Below are 27,740 nucleotides of genomic sequence, written 5' to 3' on the forward strand. Positions count from 1 at the left end.
TGAGACTGAAGAGTAAAAGAAAATGAAAACACTGAACCTTAAAGTACAAAACAAATATCACTAATTCTAAAACACAGATGTTCCTGCAGGTGTGCAGACAGAAATAAGATTTGTTAAGATTTTTACATCTTTTGGCCCCTAAAAGTGTTTGTTTTTTATAGAAGTGATGTCACAGCTTGTGATGCTACACTGACTTCCTGTTTACATATTTTCAAGATGTTTCCTAGCAACCGATTTACACATTACTGAAGTGTTTAGTAGATGAGACATTTCTTAAGTTTTAATGGTGCAAACTGATTTGCTGAATCACGAGAACTTAAAACACAAACTTATTGATGGATTTCTGATTATCTGCTGCAGCTCAGGTCTGATGTGTGTCTACTAGGTCTGATGCCTGAAAACAAATACGATATTCTGCAAAGCACAAATAGTGGGTTTTTATACGAATATTTAAAGTTATTTGTTGGGGGTGTTCCCCAGAGATAAAGCTGAGCTACTGACACAAGCAAAGTGCTCTTAAAGACTCTTCATCACCTGTTGTTCCTCTTCTTCTTTACACAAAGTTAAGTTGTATAAAAGTAGGAAATAAATGAAAAGTGCAAAGCAATAATCACCGTTGAAGTTCCTCCCTACATGTTATAAGGTAGTTTATTCATGAACACTTATTGTAACACTTTAATTTTCTAAAATTGAAAGTGTAATAAAAACAAAAACAGGATTTTTAAGCCTCTTTATGCTTTTATTTGAATACAAATACAAATACTGGGATCTCTGCACATCACTAGTGTCCACATCATAATCTCACCTTTAAGAAACAAATCAATTCATTAATTAAATCCACTTTGTCTTCACCCATCGCCTCACAATCTAAAGTTAAAGTTATGAAGTTATTTATTGTCTCATTGATCACCATGTTGGTATCAGTCAGTCGCTGGCACCAAAAAGAGAAACTCTCTTCATCGGCTTCCAGTGCAGTTAAGACTTTAATTTAAAATCTTATTGTTTTAAAGTCATTTTGCATCTCTTTGACATCCTCACATCTCCTCTACAGCAGGTGTTTGCAGTGTTTTGACCTGAAACTGATGCTACTGTTAGAAAAACCCTCATAACTGTCTTCATTAGTCGTTGCTGTTGGGACCTGAACTCTCTCTGCTTCTTATTTATCTGCTAATTTTTCAGCTTTGAAACCTGTACAACACTTTGTCCAGCTGGTTTTAAAATATTCTTCCTAAATAGCTGATAGATATAAGACAAAAATAATGCTAATAAACCTAGAACTGTAGTTTGAAAGAATGACCTGAAGAGACTGGTTGGATGGACAAACATTAGCATGCTGTGTGTCCGTCTCTAGAAAGGTCAGATTCATCTCCCTCATATGTTCATATCGCTGACGTTCACCTTCCACCTGTGGTTTCATTCATTCTGTCCATCTGCAGCTCTCCATCTGTCAAAAGCCTCTTTAAGATTTCACCCACTTTACCCATTAACAGTCTGTCGCTGCCTTTCCCCATGTCAAACCTCCTCCTCCTCCTCCTCCTTCGTTCTTCTTCTCTTCTCTGCTTGATCTCACCTCTGTTTCTTCTTTATCTTCATCTCTGTTACTTTACTGTGAGATATTGAATTCTTACATCCTCTGAGATGAAAGAGGGCGAGATTAGAAAGGCGAGAGTTGCATGGTGTGTATCTGATTAGAGTCCCACTGTGTTTGTTGATTGATGTCAGGCTCTGTGTGTGTGTGTGTGTGTGTGTGTGTGTGTGTGTGTGTGTGTGTGTGTGTGTGTGTGTGTGTGTGTGTGTGTGTGTGTGTGTGTGTGTGTGTGTGTGTGCTATCTCAGGTAATCCACCATCTCCCTGTGTCCTTATTTAACCTTTCTCCGTCTTCTCTTAGAAAACATAACGGTAAAACATTGAAAAAGTTTGAGAATTAGCTCTTATAAAATGTTCACTTATCATAAAATCGTGCAAAACCAAAGCTCCGTAATTACAGAGATGAAGAAAGCTGTGAGGAGAGCAGATATTCTTCATGGAGGTGACTTTGAAAAGTGTTTCGGCTGTGGTTGACAGTCAGCCCCCATCATGTGCAGGGTGAATGAGCCTCAGTGGAAAGCCTGACATCACATTAGTCCACCAGCGGCGAGCGTCTTTAAAAGCCTCTTCAGGAGCAGCCTGCAGACTGTCTGCAAGTGCAGATAAATAACCGACAGAAAGCTGCAGAGAGAGAGAGAGAGGCGGGGGGTCGTAATACAGATATACAGTTGTGAAGTGGAAAGAGCTATTTTAGTCGCCGCTGGTTACAAAAGTAAATGTCCTGTTCGTTTTTTCCTATAGACAAATGATACATGACTCACAGCTTGAATCAACATGAAACTCTCCCAGTTTAACCAGCAGGACAAAACATGAACAGCAGTGTTAGAAAATATATGATTCTTTGATTTTAAAAAAAAGTTATAGATCAAAGGAGGACTGTGTAGAAATAAACTTGAGCCTGTTGTTTTCATTTTAGAACATATTTTAGATATTTTTATTTCTAATTTTCTATATTATTTATGATTATTAACTTGTGCTTGTATTCTCTCTTATTTTATGTATATTTTGATCGTTATGCACCACAACACCACAGCTAATTCCCTGTACGTGCAAACCTACTTGGCGATCAACCTGATTCTGATTCTGAACTACAACTCCCATGATGCATTTCAGCATTAAAACATCCCATCAGTTCACCAAGCTTTAAATTCTATCACATGAGCCACTAATGGCAAGCTAGCTAGCTTTCTTTACAACTACAACAACTAATTTACGCCTCTGACTATCTCCGTCTCCATAGCAACGACAGCTGAGGCTCATGGGTATTGTAGTATTTACAGACATTCACTAAACTGAAGGAAAAAGTTTGTTTTCTCAGAAACAAAGTTAAAGTAATAATAACTAGTCATGTGTTTCTGTGTTATGTAACATAGAGGATGATGTTTAAAGAAAAAAATCTAAATGGGAAAACACTTCTGGAACCAGCAGCCCTTTGGTTCCAGCTCCAGACCAGTTTAAATACCTTAAGGAAGAAAATAGAGATGTGGTGAATGAAACAGATGGTTTGAAGCAGAGACGAGTGACTGAGAGGAAAGATGATGATGATGATGATGATGATTGGACCCAGGAGGAGGGGGGAGGGATCAAGGGAAGACATGTATTTTTAAGAGAGAGCGAATAAATAATTATGAGCTTCAGAGCACAATTATATGCTAATTTTATAGCTCTGCGGTGAAGGATGACAGTCACTCCCTTTAGTCTCTGTTCGTCTCTCATTTTTATTCTTCTCTCCCTCAGGCCTTCCTTCTCTCCCAAATCTAGTCTTTGTGTGCCGTATATCTATTACATATTCCTCTTCTCTTTATCTGTCCACCCTCCACTTCTCTACATATTTGCAGCAGACAGATTCTCATCCATCCATCATACACGCGTCGTAGTTCGCAGTGACACTGATGAATCGTCTTCACGGTTCTTCAGTCGTGGCTCCTCATTGACTTCCTGTCTGGAAAACCACAAACTCTGTTCTATCACATACATCAGCTCTCACTTAACATATATAAAAACTACCGTCTCTCTGTTTCCACGCAGGTCCAGAGTAAACAAACACGTCTAGCTCAGACTTTTCATCAAAATAATAATAAACGTCACTTCTTCTAGATCAGGGGCCATTTGAGCCCATTTCCCACCAAATAAAACCCACCTGGAGCCGCAAAATCTGTTTGATCCCTAAAATGACGATTACACCACTTATAGTTACACTTATGAGTGAATATCTAATTAGAGGTACATATTTCACATAAACAAAAACGTACAAATGTATTGTATTTTCTCAATATTAATTCAGTATTAACAACTTTTTTGATATTTTAAGGGAAAACATATTTTCGCTAGTTAGTTTGTCAGCTATGTTATGAACAACCTGGACGCCATTACAGACTGACTACATGCTTTACTTTAGGTAACTCACATTTTTAGGAATTCTTGTGTTAATTCTGCCATTTTTGTTTTTTATATTTGATTTTGATGAGCTCTTGACAATTTGAATTTCCCTTCGGGGATCAATAAAGTTATATCTATCTATCTATCTATAGAATCTGCCAAGAACTTAATATTTTGCAGATATAATAGTGATATGCTCGGCACTGTCATTAAGGTCAGGAGGAGTATTTTTAATCATAAATCTGCCTTACAGGTCATTAAGATAGTTTTAAGATGTGTTATGCAAAACTCCAACCTGTGTGGATGTACGAAGTACCTCAGAGGAAATATCAGATATCAGAAGCAGCATGTCAATAAAACATCAGATGTAACACAAACAGGTGAACTGTTCTCTCTCATCAACAGTAAAAGCAAAATAAATCTGTTATCTGTTAAAAGTTCTATTTTCATCAGAAATCTTTCTTTTTTTTGGATTTTCCATCGTTAGCTCAAAGAATGCACTTGCCTGTTGCCCGGCAACGGCCCGAGATCACCTGACTCTCCAAAACAACAACTATTACATTAAAATAAACTAACTAAATGCAATAAAATAAATTAAAATTAAATAGCAGTTATTTATTGATATTTTGTTTCAAAGCCACAGGGAGCCAGGGCAGAGGATTGAAAGACCTAAAAAACCATGACTTATGTGTTTTTGTAAGATAATAAATTGAGCAGCGTTTTATTCAGTTTTTAGGGGCTTGAAGCTCATGACTTTTATTCTCAAGAGGCAAAGCAGCTAAAGTTTCCTTCAGTCTGCAGTTTAAAAGTAGTAAAAGTAGTTTAGAGAGTGTAAACTTTAAAAACACAAACTTAAAATTAAATTTAGAAGAGTATAAATAACTGTAATAACTACTACAGTACAGAAGCTGCTGCTGTAACACGACCAGTATTCACTGGTTCCAGTCGTTTCTACTTTGCTGTTAAGCTGCTGACAGTTTTACTTCCTGCACAATTATCTCACATTAAAAACCTTCCACGGTGTCGAAGGGCGTATTTTTCTTCTTCATGTGAATCTTCTGCAGGAAATATCAAGTTCCACCAGCGGTCGCTTAACACCAACTGAAAAAACCACAAAGTAGAAACAGCTGGATTTAATTAGAGACTGAAAACGTTATTTGTGTTGGAGAAGAGAAACTCGTGTGACTTCAGTAACATGAGTGCAGTAAAAATGTACATTGTGCAGAATTTATCAAGATTATCAAGATTGTTTTCATTGTAGATTAATCTGCTGATTATTTTTCTATTAGTCGTTAAAGAAAATGTCAGAAAATCATGAAAAATGTTCGTCATGATGTCCCAAAACCCTTAATTAACATATATAAAAGTGCTGTTTTATTCAACAAAACCCTAAAATATGCAGTTTATTATCATATAAGACGAACAAAAGCATCATAGATACATTTGAGAAGCTGGAACGACTGAAGTTTTGGTTTATTTGCTTGAAAAATGACAGAATAGTTGATGTTTAATCAACTGATTGTTGCAGCTCTAATCAAGCAAATTAAAACAGGAGCAGATTAGGACACACTAAAATATGATAAAATATAAAATTAGGGGAATTTCAAAATAAAAGCCTCAGAAATCGTTTCAACACTATTTTAGAATTTAAAGAATAAAATTTCTCTGCAGTTTCTTCCTGCTGCCGAACAGTTTGTTAGGTTTTTTTACTAAAAGATGTTTTCAGCAGGATCGTTACTATCATCACTGGGATGTTGAGGTTTCACACACACACACACACACACACACACACACACACACACCTCATCCACGTCCTGCCCAGCCTCTCTGTCACGGTCAATTAGGCCTCTCATTTCCCGAGTCGCCCGCCTCAGTTGTGAAGCATCAATGTTATTTTTCTCACACACACACACATATAACACACACACACATATAACACACACACACACACACACAGACCATCTCCTCTCCCCCCCCCCCCCCATTCGCCTCACCGCCACCATCTGATTCGCTGTCTCGTCTGATTTACTTCAATTAGCCTCTCCACCAATAAGCTCTTTTGCATTTTGAGTGTATTTTCTCACATGTGACATCACCACTTAGCTGAGGAGACGAAAGAAAGAAAGAAAAAAAAACAGAAAACGCCTTTTTCAACGATGTTTTAATCATCTGAACCCTGCAGGGTTGAAACATCTTTCGTCTTATATTTCATGTCATAAATATTTTCTCTCCTTACAGTCCTAACTTCTTGAGTTTACATCCCCGGAGTAACTCTCTCACACTACTTCTCCTAAAGCCTCCGTCTCCAAGGTCGTTTCTCAAAATAATGACGCAGACGTTTCGCGCGAGGATTTGCCGCGAGGCGATTTTTTATTTCCCATTACAGCAGAAATATAGCCGTGTTCTAATTAGCCTTTGTCTGGCGTTCTCGTGTTATTCATCCAGGGGATTTCACTCCGACCTCCACCGCAGCTCGCTGTGAACCAGAAGCTTTATTTTAATAAAAAGGCTTCAGCTGCTCAGAGCAAGAAGAATAACACACACACACAGAGGAGAAGAAGAAGAAGATATTCTGTGAAAATTAAAGAAAGTACATAACAGCCTCCGGCAGTGAATCCATCTCTGTCTGGGCTAACCTTTACTTACTGAGCCCGGTGGCAGAGCCCGCCGCCTTCTGATTGATTTCTCTTTCTTTTCTTTTCAAGAAACACACTCGTGAAAGGAGAGTTTTAAAGTTGAGCTTCAGGTGATTGACGTACATCACTAGTGACGGCTGTGTGTGTGTGTGTTTGGTGAGGTTTTCTTTGTTTAAAGGGTCAGTTCACCCAAAAGTACAAATCAACAGTTTTCTCACGTATCTTTAGAATGAAGCTTTAATTTCCTCTTTTTAACAGAAGAACTGTTATCGTTCGCTAATTAATTGATCAGCAGACGTTTTGGCTTTGAGCAGGAGAAGCTCAGGTGGAATTAATATAAATTAAAGATGGCTGCACCAGTTCCAGCTCTCTTATATCACTCACTCACTGAAGTGACTTACTGGGACCATTAATTAAATGGATCCGTCTTTAATGTTGTTATTTACAGCTGCCATGTGAAAGGCTCTATTCCAAAGATGTTTCACATTAAAAGTCTACTAAAAAAAAAAAGGGACTGACTATGTCCTGCTTTTAATTTGAAATATCTGCACAGGAATGTTGAGTTTCATTAATAAAAGTTTAACAATGATTGAAAAAAAAATGGCAAAGTAGAAACAACTTAAGGACTTTTACTTTATTGCCCACAAGGATAAATTTATCTTGTAGCTGAAACATAAAAATGTATAAACTGGAATTTATTAGTCAATACTGATTGTCTTTGAGCACTTAAATCACAATTCCAGTCATCACTATCGTATCGTCGTGAAGACAGATACTTTAAAATTTAATAAAAACAAAATACAGCTGTTCAAAAAATCTATTGTCACTCTATTATCCAGGTGAATAAAGTTTTATCTCTTATCTAACTAGAGATAAGTCAGAATATTGTTGTTCTTAGAGTCTTAAAGATAATTATAAGATAAGATAATTCAGTAAATTAGATATAAACAAAATAAAAAATCACAACAAGTTAAAACAAAAGAGAAAATGGAAACATGTGAATGTGCTGTATTGTGTGTGTGTGTGTGTGTGTGTGTGTGTGTGTGTGTGTGTGTCACTCTGTGTGTTGTCATGGTGATAAATGGTCTCCATGACGTTTAGCTCATGTGTCACATTCAGGCTGTTCTCATTCCTATTAAGCTGGTAATTGGACTTTGAGCTGCCGATGGATGACTTAAAGCATTACCTCATCGCACAGGTCACGTGTGTGTGTGTGTGTGTGTGTGTGTGTGTGTGTGTGTGTGTGTGTGTGTGTGTGTGTGTGTGTGTGTGTGTGTGTGTGTGTGTGCGCGCACCAATGACTCATATTTACAAAAACATCTGGAGCCCCAAACTCACCTGCCTTCTCCTCACTTTGTAACATTCACTCTTTGTTCTGTTTTTTATAATAATTTGCACTATTTACTAAATTTAATATTTTTTTTTATTTTATCTTGCTTACATTTTTATTCAATTTATATCATTTTATATTATATTAACATTTGTTTTTCAGTCAGATTCACCTTTCCAAGATGTATTATTTATAAAACAAGACACAATTTCTTACACAGCATCGAATCTAACTCTCAAGTTTGAAGGATCAAGTTATTTTACTCGCTTTATTAATAAAGTTTTAATCCTTTATCATCATTATTTTATTCTTTAAAACAAGGGGAAAAGTCCAGAACTTTTGTTTTAGTATGTTGGAATAAAGAGTCGGCAACAAGAAAACAACACAAAATGTGAAATAATCTCATCTCAGATTCAAATTCAAATAAACTTTATTGATAATTGCAAATATAAACAATGATATTAAATGCTATATAATAAAAGGCTTTTTTTACAGATGTAATCACACAGAAACATTTACTACAGAGCTTATTTCTCTCAGATTATGACAAGATTTAATATGTTTTGCAGTTTTTACTGCACATCGACTTTTCTCCCCACATAGACGGGACAGTTTCTGAAGATCAGGGAGGTGGATGGAGGTTCCCCGGGGAGCCTGTTCTCTCTGTTACGGACACTCAGTCTGCACATTGTCACCGTTTTTCTCATCTCGCTGTCAGATTCGTTTTCTTTAATGAAAAAATATGATTTTAGGACAAAATAACAACATGATTTATTAACATGTAGATGATCTTGTCGCGCACCAAATGCTAAAAATTGCAACTGCAATATTTAGAAGCAAATGTTTACAGTCATAAATGGGAAGAATGAATAATACAGCACACACACACACACACACACTGCCTGTCACCTGTCTCCATCCTCTATTCCCCTGAAAGTGAGACATAGAAAGGTCAAGGATATTGCTGCTGTCGCTATTTTGTCTGGTTGCAGAGAAAGGTTGGAGGGTTGAGGGGGTTGAGGGGGGTTTATGATAGAATAAGAAAAGAGAAAGCGTCCCAGGAGACAGGAAGTAGAGAGAAAATAGAGTCCGCTGATGGATGGATGGATTGATATTCTGTTTGAGGCTCGTATGGACTGAAGGAGACATCACTGTCTGCCTGTCAGGTCATGAAAACCCCCCCGAGAACTGACGGACACTCGCCGCAGTGAGGCGGCTGAGCGGTAGACCTCCTCGGTTCACCGCTGACAGCCACACACACACACACACACACACACGCACACGCACACACACACGCTCTCAGTCCATCAGGTCTCCAGAGGTGTCATCTTTGTCTGTGCAGCCATGTGAGTCCAGAGGTTGTCATGGTCTTCAGTTTACACCACCAAAGACGCACATATGATGAAGACCCCCGAGGTCCTGTTAGTACATGTGACCATCATCCTCCTCCTCATCCTCCTCATCCTCCTCCTCTGGTGACCTGACCAGTCCTATCTGTCACACCAGACTGGTCACATCAGTCTCTGCAGCTCAGGAACAGCTCTTAAACACATCTCGTAGAGTCTTAAATTTAATTAATAAAAGACGTAAATATCTTCTCTTTCCTGCTGTAGGGAGTCATGTTAGTTAACACCTGTAAATAAAAGGTGCTTCAGGAAGCTGTTGAATCCTTTGTTGTGGAGTTTCAGTCATCAGACCTGCAGCTACAGCAGCTAAGAAGCTAATCGTCTTATAGTTTTATAATTGGCAGATTTAAATAAATGAATTTATCATTTTTCATTCAGACGTTTCTTCCACTTGAAGAACTCGGCGTCCATCTTTAATTAAAGTGAATGTAATTGAATTGATGTTGCATTCATTTAGTTAATTATGTCATTTGGAATTAGTCAGATTGGAACCAATTTGTTGATTAATCGATTAGTCGATTGACTAATTGTTCGATTCATTGTTTCAGTCTCTTTTTTTTTTTAAGCAAAAATGGTGAAAAAAGCCAAATATTCTCTGGTTGAAGCTTCTCAAATGAGACGATTCACTGCTTTTCTTTTTCATCCTTTTATGTCAATCGTATATAATGTAATCAATAATAAAAACAATTGTTTGTAGCCTCAGAATTATTGTCATATATTGCTGGGAAGAAATGACAAAAACATTGATATAATAATAAAGAATGCTAGGCCTTATTGTCCCTTCATATTTTTAAGCTTTAGCCTCTATGATCGTGATCGTGAATCAATAAAAAGTCATTATCTACTATGATCGGATTCATATGTGTGAAGCCTGAAAAAAACCCAATGGTTTAAACATTATTTTCTGACACCTGAATGTGAAGACACTCGCTGACCGGAGAAGAGCATCAACGCTCAACATACAATATACTAATTCAGATTATGATACTGGCGTTTTTGTGACGTAGGCAACATGGAGGTCGATGCATCTGTGTCTGTTTGTGGATTTAAATACATAAGACGCCACATAAGGATTTGCAGCTTTGCTCTGTATCACAAACCAAATTACCCAAAATCTGTGTTTTTATTTAACTATACCTCCCGGAGTATGATGCTAATCGTTTTAGCATTCTCCATTCACAGACATGAAACGATTAGCATTAGCTTAAACGTTTTGCTATTAACTACCAAATCTATCAAATGGACCCTACTTGGTTGAAAGCTTGAATAATAATAATAATAATGATAATGATCTTGAATAATCCACTAACTAACAAACTAGGTTAGACCACCTGAAACTGAGTTTTTATTTAACTATACCTCCAGGATTATGGCGCTAATCGTTTTTAGCATCTTCCATTCACTTACATGAAACGGTTAGCATTAGTTTTTCTATTCAAAACTTTTGAGCTTATTATCAATTACCCCAGTGGTCTACTAGTTATCTTGACTAATCAGCTAACTAGCAGACTAGACTAGACCACACGTATCTGTTATTATTGAACTATACCTCCCACACTACGAAGCTAAGTGTTTTAGCATCTTTCATTCACTTACATGAAACGGTTAGCATTAGCATTGCTATGCTACACTTTTGAGCTACTTATCCACTCCGTGATTAATATAGATTTTGATGGTGTACCCAAGTCTGCTAGTTAGCTTAACACAGTAACTTTCAAACCATATCAGGCTAATTTGAATTCTCATTCTAGCTAAAAGCAAAGAAAACTGCACTGGATTGTTTTCTCATGAGGGGAGACGAGAGTAAGTGTTGTGAAGTCAGCTTGACCAGATAGCTACGTCAATCATCTTTCTCTTAAATATGATTGGGCAGGTATTTATTACGTAATAAATTCCTTAGTTTAGCCCCAGCTAACTGCAACCAAGTAACAATGGAAGGGAGAGAAACTTTCTAAAGAATTATAGAACATGTCAAAGGCTGTGTTCTCATAGTTTTTAGGTGTTTACTATATGCACATTAGATCCCAAATTAAATGATTAATAGCCAATCATGGATTTGTCTTTCCAGAGGCTTTAAGACATCTATAACCTGACTCATCTGGATTTGTGTATTTGTTTCTGTTTTTTTTCAGTCCCGGCCGCTCGCCGATCTCCTTCGACCATGAGATCGTTATGATGAACCATGTGTACAAGGAGAGGTTCCCCAAGGTTCGTACTGTAACACACACTTCCTGTACACAATAAAATCACTGAGGATTGAGCACGTTTTCTTGGACAAGACATAGAATCACGTCACAGGACACGATTTGTTGTTTTCCTTGATGATTATGTGTGTTTGAGACTTAAAGATTGTGTCATTTGTGTCAGTTTACCCACAAAAAATGTTGATTCAAGTCTAGATTGTGTAGATTTAGACAAATATTTGTTTCTATATTTGTATAAATATGCTATTATGAAGACGTAATATGGTCTTATAAGACTTTCAGGATGTTTATATCATAGTATCATGGTGCCAAATATTCTTTTTTGGAATATTAAGTAGTCAATTAGAAAGATTTTTCTCCAATATATGACGTGATATTGTCTATACATGTCTCTCCATGTGTCTGGTATTCGTTTACCTCTTCGGTGACTCATCCCTCTCTCCCCCCATCTGTAATTGCCTCCCCCCTCCTATCCTCCTCTCCTCCTCCTCCTCCTCCTCCTCCTCCCCTTCAGGCAACGGCTCAAATGGAGGAGCGTCTGGCCGATCTGCTCTCCTCCTCGGCCCCGGATAAGGTCTGCCCGCTGGCCGACGGGGTCCTGAGCTTCATCCACCATCAGCTGATAGAGCTGTCCAGAGACTGCCTGGAGAAAAGCAGAGAGGGCCTCATCACCTCCCGATACTTCTACGAGCTCCAGGAGAACCTGGAGAAGCTGCTGCAAGATGTAAGTCCGCCCGCCGACGGTTTATTCACCTCCCTGCAAACTGCAAACTGTCAGTAATCCTCTCTAAGTATCTCTCAAATAGAAGTACATGAAGTTAAGAATTAAATAGCAGCTTAATTTTACTCCGAGTGTTAGAAATATATTACTTATGATAAAACTGAAGAGCACAACAGTGAAGATAAGTGTCACAATGAACCAAACAGTTTTGGAAAAGATAAAGAATTATTACACCCCTTCATATTGAAAGAACAGACTCTAGTAAATCTGATTAATATCTTTTAAACAATAATTACAAGGTAAGTTTCTTTATGTAGGACCTTTTAAACACAGACAACTCATAGTGTCTGGCTGACAGATGTTGTGTCACATGACTGTAATTTTCACATTCATCAAAGGTGAAGCGTTGCGTTTAGGGATTTCTAGCAAAAAGTAGCGTTTGTGCTGTGAATTCTTTGTTGCATTTTTGGCGCCAAATAGTGAACAAATAAAAAGATATTTCAGACACAGCATTTATTTTACAGGTCCAACAGTTTCCTAATAATTTCCTACAAGGGAACTGATCTGTAACTGTACATTTTTAGTAAGTTTACAGGAAAGGACTGAATAATTTGGTAGTAATTACAGGGAAAGCATATATTTCTAATCATTACAATTAACTGCTAACATAACAGCTCTTCTAGTCAGTGCACAGCAGCTAAACATGCAAAAATGTAGAATTACTCTAGAGGAAATACATACAAATAAACTAATATGAAGATAAATTCAGCAACACAGCCACCATAACTGCTTCAATCTCTATTAATGCTGTAAATAGAAGCAAACTTCCTGTAACATCAGCAGGATTTTCAGACCCTTCAAATTAAAGTTTTACTCCTTTTCCTGCATTGAGGATGACATGTGATGAAGACATCATGACTGCGGCACCTTCCTGGTTACGCTCGGTTTACTGTGGAATAACTCACAGACGTGTGACGCGTTCCCTCGTTCACCGTGTGATGTCATATGAAGAAAAACTGTGCCCCCCCCCCCCCCCCCCCAAACACACACAAAACTCCCTCAGAGCTCACACATTCCTCCACACACACACACACACACACACACACACACACCTGCTGTCTGTTTACTACAAGCAAAAAGCTCTGATTTGCTAATCACAGCGTGAGACGACGGGACGGTTTTTGTGTATTTTTGTGTATTTTTGTGTTAAATATATTTACATGTGTGTGTCAGTGGTGACATCTCTATTAGCTCAGTTTTCCAGTTTGCCTGAGGGGCGACATTATGGCTCCCAAAGGCCTCTTATTGACCTTCTGTTCTACTGGGACACACACACACACACACACACACACATATACATACAAAATATCTCTCAATCATACACACACATATATGCAGGCCGACACACACACACACACACACACACATCCTACCCGATTTTAATTTCACACTCCAGCAGTCACCGGGGGCTGACAGATGACTCTCCCAGAGGAGCAGGAGGGGTGAAGGAGGTGCAGTCGGAGGGTTTTGGGGGGGGGGGATGGGCGGGGATACGAAGGGGGGGGGGGGATTCCTCCGCTCGTGATTGGCCCGGCGGGCTCACGGAGAGGGGAAGGTGGGAGAGTGTGCGTGCGTGAAGCCTGTTCGAATGCTTTTGGAGGTGTGTGTGTGTGTGTGAGGAGGAACCGGACTTGAACACATCTGGACACAGACGCCGAAGCTGCAATGCGGGGCTCGATGATGATGATGATGACATCACCAATTAGGCGGCGTTAAGGTTGGTTTTTTTTGGAGCAGACAGTCAGACAGAAGATGAAGATGAAGATGAGGCCGTGAGCAGGTGGACGTTCGCGTCCTGCGTCCGTTTATGGAACGTTGTTTTTTCGGAGGGTTTTGTTGTTTTTCGGTGGAGACATGTCTCGCATCTCGTGGCAAAGGAGGCTGGAGGAAGAAGAGGAGGAGGAGGAGGAGGAGGTACCGGAGGACGTGATGAGGAGGAGCGAGTGGAAGGTGTTCACTCACTGCTGGGAGGAGGAAGAGGAGGAGGAGGGAGACGCAGACTATGCAGTTGAGTCAATTTGATTCAGTCGAGCTCTAAAAGTCGTTTACACTGAGGATGAAGATGAGGAGGCTCGTAGGTTCTCAACAGTTTTGAGCAGATTGAAACACGTCAGCTGATGTTTTTTTAATAGATAGTTACGATAAATGAACGCTCTTCATCATTAAAACCACTCAGATAAGTTTGGTTCTGCTTTAAACTTCAGCTGCTGCTTTGTTAGTTTGCTCAGTTTTCAGTTGGTTTTAACTTCCTGTTACACAAAAAAACCAACTAGCAGAACTTGTCTGAACTCTTTTTGTAAGTGTGTGATGATTTATTCAGACAGAACAATCATACGAGCTCGATGACAAATACATTAATTATTGAGTCGTCTTGTAATCAGTCAGCTGCTGTTTTTTTTTTTTTCCAGTTTCTTGTTAATAATTCAGACTTTTTAATGAGTCATCAGGCCAATTTCATGATATATCGTATTCTGATAGATTTTTGTCTCACTTAATGATCAATTAATACTGTGACAGTATGCTTTATATTATACATTCATGTGCTAATTAGTTCCTGACGATGTTCTGAAACTTTGAAGGACTTTACTCAGTGTTAGTTTCTCCGTTCAGGACGCTGAGCTGTGTTCACTTACTGTTTGTTCAACATGAAACTTAAAGAACTGTTGAATCCGTTTAGTGTCAGACAAACTCTTCAGTATCTGGACTTCATCTAAACTTTGTGTTTCATGCTGCTGTTGATCATTTTAAAGGGTCAGTTCACCCAAATCACAAACACAAAAAACAACATTTTCAGTATCAAACCTGCAGACAGCTTTAGTCTCATTCAGAGGTGACTGACATGAATAAAATCACAGTATATGTAACTTTATATTGTGATATTAATATATGTAAAAGTATATAATGATGTGGAAGTTCAATTGGAAAAACTATTTATAAATAACCAAATATAAATTCTGTTGATCCCGTTAATGAAATTACTTTGTTGCATAAATAAGCAGAGATTTTAAAGAGAAAGATGCTGAACTGTACTTACACATTTCTATCATCTCATAATATTTATCATCGTATCACCAAAACATGTGTCCTGAAATCTCACTTTAAAAATGACATTTGAAAAACTTGTTTTGAAAGAAACATGTTCATCTCTCAGTTAACCAGACGAGTCAACAGCAAAACTTTGACTTTCTTCATTTGACAACTTTTCATCTTCTTCCTGTCTCAGCTCACATCATTATAATGTGCATTATTACACATCATAATGTGCATTATTACACATTATAATGTGTTATTAAACCATCTCTCTCCTGTTAGAATGTAGTTTTCTTCTGTCCACTCCTTCTGCTCTTGATATCTCACTTCTCTGCCTTTGTCCTCCTTGCTTATCCATTACTTTATTCATCCATCCGTTCTCTCTCTCCTCATGTCACGACCCCATTACAGAGCTCACAGGAGGCCGCCTCACCTCTTCTCCACCTCCGTCTCTCCTTCTCTCCTTCTCCTGCTCTTGTCTTTTGTTTCTCCTCCACCTTTACCCCTCTCCTCCTCCTCCTCTTTCCATCTCTCTTCACCTCCGACGCTCGTCCTCTCCTCCTCTCCCCTCATCCATCCCTGTCACGGAGGCCTTAGTGACCTGCCTGGCGGTCGCTATGGCAACCTGCATCCCAGGTCTTCCTCTGGGAGACCCTGTTAGACTCGTGTAGGTCACCTGAGGGCAGAGGGGAAGACGTAGCGCCGACTGAGCAGTCAGCGAGCGTCGATGGTTCACTCTGACTCTTGTTTATCAGAGTAAATACAGATGCAAACATCTGGTTTTAATTGGCTTTCAGCTGGTGGAAACATCACCTCGTAGTGGCCGTTAGTCTCGTTTTACAGCTCAAATAATTATTATTGGATGAACTGAAATAAAAGTATCAGTAGAAGAATAAAAAGTCATTAGTTGCAGCCGTGATTGTATTTAATTATGTTTTTCACCATCATCTAAACTTCATTACTGACAGTTTTGAACCATTTTTGTCACAAATTTATTTACTAGATCCAAAACAACAGTTGTTGTCTTGTTTCCAGGGTAACAACAGGTGCAACAAGACAAGCGATCTTTTTTCTATGCATCTATCTCAGTATTTGTGCATCAGAATGAAGATAATTATTGTTATATTATGTTTGTAAATTTTCACTTTTTCATGTTTTTAATATAAACACAATAAAACCTGAAACATTTTTAAGCATCTTTGACAAACATCCCTCAAATTTGATTAGTTAGATTATGAACTGAACAAGATATTTGACGGTTGAAATATATAATTGTCAAAAACACAAAACTGACAGGAAATACAATAAAAAACATTTTAAACAGTCTTCCTTAGAAATTAAATTAGTATTTATAACTATAAAAACAACACAAATACAGCAAAAATGTATTTCAGTTGAGAATTTATATATTATTTATCATATTTATTTATAATCTTTAACAAAAATATACTTTTTTTAGAAATAAACTATACTGAACTAAAATAAATAAATCAGTAAATCAGATATCTGATCACATATTCTGAACATTAGATGAGTTTTTCACTGTAAAAACACTCTGTATAAAATGATTATATTATATACTATAATGTGCTGTTATTGTTCTTCATCTTTGACAAACATCCCTCAAATGATGAGTTAGATTATGAACTGAGTAAGATAAAAACACAAAACTGACAGGAAATACAATAAAAAACATTTTAAAGAGTCTCCCTTAGAAATTAAATCAGTACTTATAACTGTAAAAACAACACAAATACAGCAAAAATGTATTTTAGTCGAGAATTTATATATTATTTATCATATTTATTTATAATCTTTAACAAAATGTACTTTTTTAAAAACTTTTTTAGAAATAAACCGTACTGAACTAAAATAAATAAATACTGTGTATTGTGGAGGAGCCTGTATTCTGAACATTAGATGAGTTTTTCACTGTAAAAACACTCCATATAAAATGATTATATTATATACTATAATGTGCTGTTATTGTTCTTCATTTACTCATTTTCTTATCGTCTATGTGATGCAAGGAAAGTTTTTTTTCATCCATTATTCATGTGAAAACATTGACCTACAATACAAACATATACACTGATATAATGTATCTGTATTAAACTAAAACTAGCCGATTATATCATATATAAAACATGTATACGAGCTGTTAAAGTACATTTTACATACTGTGTACCCACCAGGGACACTTTCACATTAGACATGCAGAGTTAAATATACAGTCTGTCACACACACACACACACACACACACACACACACACACTCTCTGACTGGTTAATTAGCCGCTGCACAGTGGGAGTCCGTCCCTCAGCTGTCCATTACTCACCGATCACTGGCCTGTACAGTCTCCTTCACACTTACACACAATGATACATTTCTAGTAAAGTACATATCTCACCCTCCCCTCCAGGTTTCATTTCACTTATAAATTATTCAGGGGGGGGGGGGGGGGGGGGGCTGCATCGGTCACCACGGCTCTGTTAGACAAATAGCAACGAGCCGCCGCTGCCTCCTCTGTTAGCTGCATGACACATACATACATTTATACATTCATACATACGTGCTGCATTCATAAACACACACACACACATATTACCCCCCTGAGAATGACACATGTGTTACAGTGGGTGGTTTGTAATTGTTACAGCTCACACACACACACACACACACACACACTTTCCTTCCAGCCCATTTCTTTCAGGGGGGGGGGATCAGTGTTTGCTCCAGATGTGTTTCCAGTCAGTTACAGTGGATTGCTGGGTAAATTGCTCTGTCTCCACACTGACAGACATTTCACGGTGGATATCAGGAGGCGAGGCGGAGGTGCGGTCTGATTTAGATTACCTCGCACTCGCAGGTGTCACCTGAGGAAAGAGTCCCTCCGTCCGTTTTGTCCTCAAAATGTTCGTTCTGCTTTGTTTGTGAAGGGCAAACAAAGTACGAGACGCACACACACTCTGCACGGCTCCAAGGTCGTAGAATCAGGACGAAAAAATCAGGATGATGAATTATTTAAGATATAATTAAAAATGGGATTTATTATGAGGTCACATGCTTTCATGTCGATGCATTAAAACTCATTCCTGTTGGATGAAAAGATTGGAACAGAAGGTAAAATGTTTCCTTACTGTACGATGCGAAGCTGAACTTCCTCCTGTTGTTTTGTGTGTGTGTGTTGTGTGTTCAGGCTCACGAGCGGTCAGAGAGCGTGGAGGTCACCTTCGTCATGCAACTCGTTAAGAAGCTGATGATCATCATCGCCCGGCCTGCGCGCCTGCTGGAGTGTCTGGTAAGAACAAAAAAAAGCGACCGCAGAGAAGGACGGTCGAGATAAACGACGTCCTGTTTTCACCGTCTGACTGACTGTTGTTAAAACACACGTCTGCACAGTGAAACATGTAGCAGACGTGGTTCACAAGTGTTCACAAATGTCTTGTTTCTATCTAAAACCTGCATTTTACTTTTACTTGTCAGAGACAAAGCTCATTCACTGACGTCATTATGATGTAGATGTGCATCCTCATGTTGACAGAATATACGTAAAACTCACTGCAGACAAATAAAACACAAGAAATTTATCCTTTAGACAACAACAAACATGACATAAAAACATGCTGTAAATACAGAAAACATAAACACACATGAAGAATACAGAAGTGTCTGTAAAGAATAGTAAAAGGCTAAATGCTAGCTGTGAAGACGACATGTCCAGTAACGTTGGAATCATGTAAACACGTTAAAACTAAAGTAAAGATTTGAGGCCAAATTATCCAAACTCAACTGTCCACTTACTACCAGCTTTTCAGAGCTTTCAGCTGCATCTCCAGTCTTCAAATAAACATTGTTTGTTTGTGCTTGTTCATTAGTTCTTAGCGGCCAGTTGAATCTTCTGTATCTGACTGAGTTTCCTGTATTTACAGCGTGTTTCTTCATGCAGCGTGTGTTGTTATATCAGTGAAAGTGTCTTTATTTGTGAGCTTAAATCTGCAGCTTATAAAAGAAGTTATTAAAACATTTGCAAGAAATGAGGCTGAAGATTCAAATGTCAGAAGCAAATACAAGAGACACAAAACATTCATTTAAGAATCATGTTAAGCATTAAAGAAGAAAGTGTCGCGTTATGTTGTTGGTCATGATTCTGTTTAATTAATTTCAGAATACTTCAATTTTCTTCCATGTTTTAATGAACTTGGTCCTGATTGGTTATCCTCAGCAGCTACACACACACACACACTGAGAGTCCTCTCTGCATTTTAATCACACTGCTGCTGCGCTGTGGTGTAAATTAAAGTGTGTGTTTGAAAGATTGCTATAAAAAAAAATATTACTAGTATTAACCGAAATAGCTTTTTCATATTGTGCAGCTCGGCTTAACGCGTGGTTAATAAACAATTTAGAGCCTTTCCCCCCCGCTCCTCGCTGTGAAACGATTCAAGCACAGCAATTCATTTGTGGACTTCCTGTGAGAATTTTAAATGAGGCTTATGTACACACACACACACACACACACACACACACACACACACACACACACACACATTAACACCTCTCCGCTGGCAGAGCGAAGGCTTTTTCCATTCTTCTCTTCCTCCTCCTCCTCCTCCTCACACAGCTCAGTCAGTTCTGCTGCACATCTGGAGCCAAATGAGTGAATCTAACCTTGAGTCCAGATAGGGAGGAGGCGAGAGAGGAGGAGGAGGAAGTGAAGAAGGGATGAAGACAATGAGGAGGAAACAAGTGTAGGAGATAGAGGGGTAATTGGAGGGGCAGTGGAGGGTGAGGTGACTAATCACATGCAGCTGAAGCCGTGACACCGTACAGGATGGGTTTTTACAAATGGAAGCACACGGATGGAGAGAGTGTGTGTTTACATGTATACACTACATACTGTATGTGTGTGTGTGTGTGTGTTGTGGAGGAGGGGGGGGAGTAACAGCAGGACTCTCTACAGTATCTCATACTGTATCACTGCTCAGCTGTGTTTCACTCTGCTGTTGCTGTAGAGTCTAAAGGTTTATTATCCAATCAGGAGGCCTTTTTATTGTTGCACACAGCGATTTTAATGAATCACAACCGTACAAGTGATGTTGTCTCAGAGGTTGATAAGCAGGACGACTCAGTTCAAGACTAAACTAAGACCAAGCAGCCTGAAAGATGTGTGAGACTGAAGCCTCTGTCAGACATGCAGCCCTTTACGTTAATCTGATGGAAACTTAACATATGTGAATAAATGCCAGAGTCGCTCTAATGAAAAACAGCATCTCACTACACTTTTAACACAAATCTGAACTGAATCCCGTCAGATTAAACGCACAATATGTAATTTCAGCCGCTATGTTCTGCAAGCACCGGACTTCCTGGAGGGGCTGTTAGCCGAGCTGCTGCTAACGTTTGTCCAGTTTATTTCTCTGATAACTTAAGATCCAGACGTCCAATGACTAAAATCCTTCTTCCGGCTAAAAGATATAGTTAAAAACGACCAATTTATCATGAAAATGTGTCTTAAAACTGAATAAAAGTCCATTTATAACAGTTTGTGTGGAACAACCACAACGGCGATGTATTATCTTGTATGTGTGTAAGTTACTCTTTGGTAGACGCCATTGTAGCGGACAAACACAGCGCCGCCGTATGCATCTGGTGCGTGTTTACTCTTTGGTAGAGGAGGTATGACGCCATCGACATGCGACCAAATGAAACGGTCCGTTACTTTGATTAAATTACAGATTTCTCTGGGTTTGAAAACTGTTGGAAACATTTGGAATAACCAACATATATAACATAGGTCTAGTTGTTTTTCGACATTTTAATGTGGAATAATTACATATTATAGCTTTAAGATGAAGATTGTTGCAGTTCAGACATGCAGAGAGATAAATGTGTGTCTTGTTCTGCCGTCTAACGTCACTGTAACACGTTTATTATCTCACTTTTCTTCTCTTCTGCACAAAGAAAATAAAATCACAACGAAACACTGTGAAAGAGCCGATGTTAAGTTGATGAAGAGAATTTTCTCCTCATGGTGTGATCGGAGCAAAACCTTCTAGAACCACAAAAATAATCAGACAGCACTTTTCTCTTTATATTTTATCAATTTTAATTAATGTCAAATGCATGGATGAACTTTATAAAACAGGCAGCAGAATTCGCTCTAATGAAGGCATCAGTTGATTGACTGTGAGCATCGCTGGAGAGCGTTGACGCTCATTGATTAAGACTTCAGCAGCCACAAAAGTTTAAAAATCCATCAGTGATGCAGCCTGAGAGAACAAAAAAAAACAGTCTTCTTCTCCTTATCAGAACATTTTTTAAATGAACGCTGCTCCATCACACCAGTACGAAGCTTCTTCCCTGAATGAACCGTCATGTCTTAATTAAGCTGTAAGGAACATTAACATAAAAGACGCTTTTATCTGAATGACATAAAGCATCACTTTAACAGAGAGATGAAGCCAGAAACGTTTCTATTCCTCTTCCAGACCGTGCGTGAGAAAGGATATAGCAAGATTAACTCATCATACATACCATATGTCAAAAATCTATTATTATTACTATGTGGAATTAAATGTAATCACATTTATTCTGAAGGTAAAGTATTGTAGCTTCGTCTAACATCAGGTGATCCTGCTGAACGTACCTGCTGTCGTCTGTCTGCTCCACTGGAAATAACAACAATTCATAAACATAAATGACGTTATTTACAAGTGTTCAAGAGGATAAATGGAGACAGTTTCCAGACCAAACTCCAGATCTGAACAGATATATTTCTGTCATTATTAGTGTTTGTTTAGTTTCTCCTGTTTTGTTTTGTTTTTTTTACTTCCTGTCTCTTTCCCCTCTCACATCTCTTCTTCCTCTGCAGGAGTTTGATCCTGAGGAGTTCTACCACTTGTTGGAAGCAGCGGAGGGCCATGCTAAGGAGGGTCAGGGCATCAAGTCCGACATCCCCCGATACATCATCAGCCAGCTGGGCCTCACCAGGGACCCCCTGGAGGGTAAAACCACCCCAAGAATCAACATTTTTATTTCATTTCTATTATATTTTACATGTATTGAGATGATATTTGATCAAACGTACAGTAACTGTTGCTTCCTTGTTGCTTTATTTTCCTGATGTTCCTCTGTGTGTCTTTATAGAAATGGCCCAGCTGAGCAGCTATGACAGCGGGAACCCAGAAACCCCAGAGACTGATGACTCGGTGGATGTGAGTTAACAATCAGTCAATGTTAAATAGTTGGAATGTCTGTTAGGCAAGGCATGTTTATTTGTATAGCACATTTCAACAACAAGGCGATTCAAAGTGCTTTACATAGAGAATAAAAGGCATTAAAACAGAATATAAAGGCAACACAAGTAAAAAGACATTAAACCAATTAAAAAGTGTTAAATTTGGAAATAAAAAGAAGCTAAAAAGGGAATAAGACAGATAAAACAAGAAAAATATGTTAAAATATTAACCCTCAATGTGGTTTAATGAAAGGCGGCAAACAGAAAAGTCTTCAGCTGTGATTTAAAAGAACTGAGAGTTGCAGCGGACCTGCAGTTTTCTGGGAGTTTGTTCCAGATATGTGGAGCATAAAAACTGAACGCTGCTTCTCCAGGTTTAGTTTTTACTCTGGAGACAGAAAGCAGACCTGATCCAGACCACCTGAGAGGTTTAGATGGTTCATAACGTAGCAGCATCTTGAAAATTCTGGCACATCCAATCATTGATTTGTTCAATGCACTTACTCAGTGCTTGTATTGGACCATAGTCCCCTGGTGATACGGTTATGTAAATTTGTGTGTCATCCGCATCACTGTGGTAGCATATTTTGTTGTTTTCCATGATCTGAGCTAATGGGAGCATGTAGATGTTGAACAGAAGAGGCCCCAGAACGGAGCCTTGGGGAACTCCGCATGTCATTTTTTGTCTGCTCAGATGTGTAATTACCTACAGACACAAAGTAGTCCCTGTCCTTTAAGTAGGATTCAAACCAGTTTAGCACTGTGCCAGAAAGTCCCACCCAGTTTTCTAGTCTGTCTAGTAATATGTTACTATAAACTTTATCAAGAACTTTATTTTAAAAAATAGCTCCAAAAGATCACCTCTTTCATTTATAATTCATTATAGTTCATTATAAACAACTTGCAGGCAGAGGGTATTTTCTTTGAAACTTAAAACAGTTAATGAGACTTAGAAACTTTAAATTTTTTTCTTCTTTTGGTTGTGTCTGTTTCAGAGTCGAGGAACCACAGTCACAGCAGCTCCACCACAGACTAAAACCAAAACACCTCGAGAGGAAGACTTTGAGAACATCAAGCTCATCAGTAACGGAGCTTACGGGTACGACAACAAACGATTCATCATGTTCTTCTAGTTTTAATACGTTCCAGCTGTGGAGACTAGTGCAATAATAACTCAAGAATAAATCTCTTCTCTCTTCTCCTGTGTAGCGCCGTGTTTCTGGTGCGTCACAAAGAGACCCGTCAGCGATTCGCCATGAAGAAGATCAACAAGCAGAACCTGATCCTGAGGAACCAGATCCAGCAGGCCTTCGTGGAACGAGACATCCTGACGTTCGCCGAGAACCCGTTCGTCGTCTCCATGTTCTGTTCCTTCGAGACCAGGAGACACCTCTGCATGGTGATGGAGTACGTGGAGGGTAAGATGATTGTTATTATAGTTTATTATCAGCGGTTGGTGGTGGTTTTGTGTCGTTTAATATCATGTCTGTCGTGTGTAGGTGGAGATTGCGCCACTCTGCTGAAGAATATCGGAGCTCTGCCGGTGGATATGGCTCGTATGTACTTTGCAGAGACCGTCCTCGCGTTGGAGTATCTTCACAACTACGGCATCGTACACAGAGACCTGAAACCTGACAAGTACGACACACACGTCATATCTTTGTCCTTATATTTAATCACATTTATAGAATTTAATAATGTGTTACTATATTTGGAGCATCACATGGTGTTGGGAGTGTTTGTTTTACTATTTCACACAGAAATATTCACTGTATGTCTCCTAATATACAGTATTTAAATATACAATGTACAGATATTTGTCTTGCAGCCTTTGAGATGAAACATTTATCTAATATCTTTATTCTCTCCTGCAGTCTTCTGATCACATCTATGGGACACATTAAGCTGACGGACTTCGGTCTCTCTAAGATCGGTTTGATGAGTCTGACGACAAACTTGTATGAAGGACACATCGAGAAAGACACGAGAGAGTTTCTGGATAAACAGGTACCAGCTCGCTTCTTTACCTACTGGAAACCAGTTACTGTTTGTTATTTACAGTATTTACCAGCTGCTTTGAGATTACAAGTCTTTATTTAAACAAATTATGAAATTACTTCTCGCTGAAGTCTAATCTGAATGATTCATCGTTTGTTTGGGGGGTTTATTATAATAAGCTTAATAATAAGCTTTATTTATAGAGCACCTTTCATTACATAAAATACAGCTCAAAGTGCTTTACAAAAGAAATATAAAACATAGATACAGATATATACATATGCACACACACACACATACATATATATATATATACATATACATATGTATGCATATATATATACATACATTAGTTAAGACAATATTTATTGTATAGTATTGTGTCCTAAGAGACTGAACTTGTTGCAGCTTTTCCAGAAAAATATGCTAACATTTGCATCTTTTTTTATGAATTACAAAGTACAACTTTTTGAAGAAATCACAGATAATCATCATATGTAAGACAAACTTAAAAAATAGTCTCGAGCAAATGCTGCATTTGTAGAGGTGCAGGTTTCCTCTATAACAGAAAAATCGAAGGCCTTTGATTAAAGTGCAAGTATCTGTAAATATTATCAACATTTTTTTTAATTAACTGAACTCCTGCAATCAAAATTTTCTGGAGGGATTGAATATCTAAGAGTAGAATATTAAGTTATGTGACCTTCAGGATGTAGTTTACACAGTTTTTTCCATGTTTCGAGCTTTTTTTCCTCTGTGCATTGACTTCTTCAGGTGTGTGGGACTCCGGAGTACATCGCCCCGGAGGTGATTCTCCGTCAGGGCTACGGCAAGCCGGTGGACTGGTGGGCGATGGGAGTCATCCTGTACGAGTTCCTGGTTGGCTGCGCTCCGTTCTTTGGAGACACACCGGAGGAACTGTTCGGTCAGGTGATCAGTGGTGAGTGAACTTTATTACAGCAAAATGTCGCCATAATCAGCAGATTTGCTCACATAGTCAAAGTAAATCAATGCAGAGCTCGTTTCTATGAACTATGACGTGATTAGAAAACAGTGACGGCCTTTATGTGAACAGAGTTAGTTAGACAATCAAACATGGAGGAAACTATCATATTTTATATAAACCTTCACCTGCGTATTAACAGTATAAATCTTAAACTGTCATTACTTATTTCCTGATTCATGACTGAACCAGTTAGCTTGCTGTCCAGCTAGCTTGATGAGCTATAAAGGCTCCAGTATATTACTGGCTAGTGAGCAGGTTACCAGGTTGCTCACAAACTATCCCAGCAAATAGTCACGATGCCACCAAACTTCCAGCAACAAGAATTGAATTTGCAAAGAAGTTTAACCAAACTATGTAAACAAGTGGTTTCATCAAAGAGGTTCAGAAGATGATTAATGGTAAAATAAAGAAGAGAAAACATAGTTCCTACAGACAAAGTCATATTTTGTTTTCATATTTTTCTTATTTCTTCAATTAAAACAGTTAAAATCTAAATAAAACAGTCAGAGGAGAGAAAATGAGTCTTTGGTTCTTTTTAGAGGGTCACAAGCCAACATAACCAGTGATATTATTTATTTGGGAGACACATTGAAGGTGACATCTGTGTAAAAGGTCACATACAACTACACACTAGATGTCAGGTTCAACCAGGAAGTAGTTCACCAGTAAAGCCGGTTTTTGGTTTTTAAAAAAACAGACATGAATATTAAAACAACATCCAGGACGAGTGTCTGAATCTGAACTTTGTGTTGTAGGAAACGATCTTGAACACAGTTAGATGTGTTTTTATATTATGGATCTCTGGATCAAACTCTTAAAACAGGATGTTTTTATGTCTGTATTTTATGATGGAAGTTTTATGTTTGAGCCTGAGGGCTTCCAGCAGACGTGATAAAACCATCAGACATGTTTTCTCTGCACAGTCTTGACTTACAAGAAATAAAAATCAATTGTGATTTTTTTTCTCCTCTGAGTTCTCTTTGATAGAAGGGCAAGTCGATGATCATAAACCTGTATTGATCCTTCTGTGTCTCTTTTATGAGCGAGTCTCCATTGTGATGCACTGTGGTGATAAAGAGCTGAGAGCTCCCTCGAGCCTCCATGTCTTCTGTATTTTGAGCTGTTTGTTACATATTTGTCAGCGGTTCTCAAACTGTGGTTCAAACCAGCTCAGAGACGCTGACGGATCTGAAGTTAATTACATGTTTCACACAGAAACCAGCGAGTCAAACTGTAAACAGGATTCATTTATGTAGAGAAATTACATGTTTCTGACAGGATGAACGTGTGATTAACACACAAGAGGAGAAAAGCAAGTGAGATACTGATGCATAATTACACCTGCGCCACCTGCAGGCAAACAGAGGGACAGCAGGTAGTTTAGACCTGTAGATGTGAACATGTTGACATCTACAGGCAAGAAAAGTCATTTCTGCTGCAACTTTAAAACATTTAAAAGGAAATTAAGACTAACAGAGTTCCTGAATAGAAGGAAAGTATCATTTTGAACTAGTGTCACACAGCTGTTGTCTCCTATGATGTGATGTTATGTGAGTCAATCTTGTCTTGAAAACATCCTAAAAACATTTTGTCGCCTGTTCTTGGTGTTCAGTTCTCTACATTTGATGCTTGTGTTGTGATATTTCTTCATATCAGACAATGAATTCCTGTTGACATCCAGCTGAACGGTTGATGGTCCATCAGAAGTCCAGAACTTTATCGTTCTGTCCCTGATAAACTCTGATATGTTGTGTTTTAAATGATATTGAAGTGTTGTCAATAGACCTGAATGTGATGAGTGTGTAAGTCTGCAGTAGGTGGCTGGTTTTATAATTCACAAAGCTTTTCTTTCACATTTAGCAGGTTGCAGCTGCTGAGTCAATCAGACTAGTTTTACAGCTGACAAATAGAGTCTGGCAGCAGTAAACATAGTGGATATAAAGTCCAGTATTCTCTGAAATGTAGTGAAAGAAAAGCAGAAAGTTCCTCACAATGTAAATGATCGAGTACCAGTAATTAAGTGCATTTAATAAGAGTAATAAACAACCAGACAAAAACAAACTGTGAGAAGGCGAAACATGAACTTTGTTCTGCTTCCAAAGCAGGACTGTTAAAATGTGAGAGAACCATGAGGACCAATTT

At 38.4% G+C, this 27,740-nt stretch overlaps 1 protein-coding gene across 3 annotated transcripts in view; it reads left to right on the forward strand.

The window, feature by feature from the left end:
* The window catches only part of mast2 (microtubule associated serine/threonine kinase 2), a 202,361-nt gene that overhangs the window by 156,422 nt on the left and 18,199 nt on the right, over positions 1-27,740 (forward strand). For all 3 annotated transcript variants that reach the window (XM_042417281.1, XM_042417282.1, XM_042417283.1), the window contains 10 exons: positions 11,471-11,546; positions 12,057-12,266; positions 18,554-18,655; positions 22,229-22,361; positions 22,504-22,571; positions 23,590-23,693; positions 23,804-24,012; positions 24,094-24,232; positions 24,469-24,601; positions 25,367-25,532. In XM_042417281.1, the coding sequence (XP_042273215.1) occupies positions 11,471-11,546; positions 12,057-12,266; positions 18,554-18,655; positions 22,229-22,361; positions 22,504-22,571; positions 23,590-23,693; positions 23,804-24,012; positions 24,094-24,232; positions 24,469-24,601; positions 25,367-25,532 (1,340 nt within the window). The remainder of the gene's footprint in view (positions 1-11,470; positions 11,547-12,056; positions 12,267-18,553; positions 18,656-22,228; positions 22,362-22,503; positions 22,572-23,589; positions 23,694-23,803; positions 24,013-24,093; positions 24,233-24,468; positions 24,602-25,366; positions 25,533-27,740) is intronic.

This window comes from Thunnus maccoyii, chromosome 7, assembly GCF_910596095.1.
Source record: "Thunnus maccoyii chromosome 7, fThuMac1.1, whole genome shotgun sequence".
In the NCBI taxonomy this organism is placed as follows: Eukaryota; Metazoa; Chordata; class Actinopteri; order Scombriformes; family Scombridae; genus Thunnus; species Thunnus maccoyii.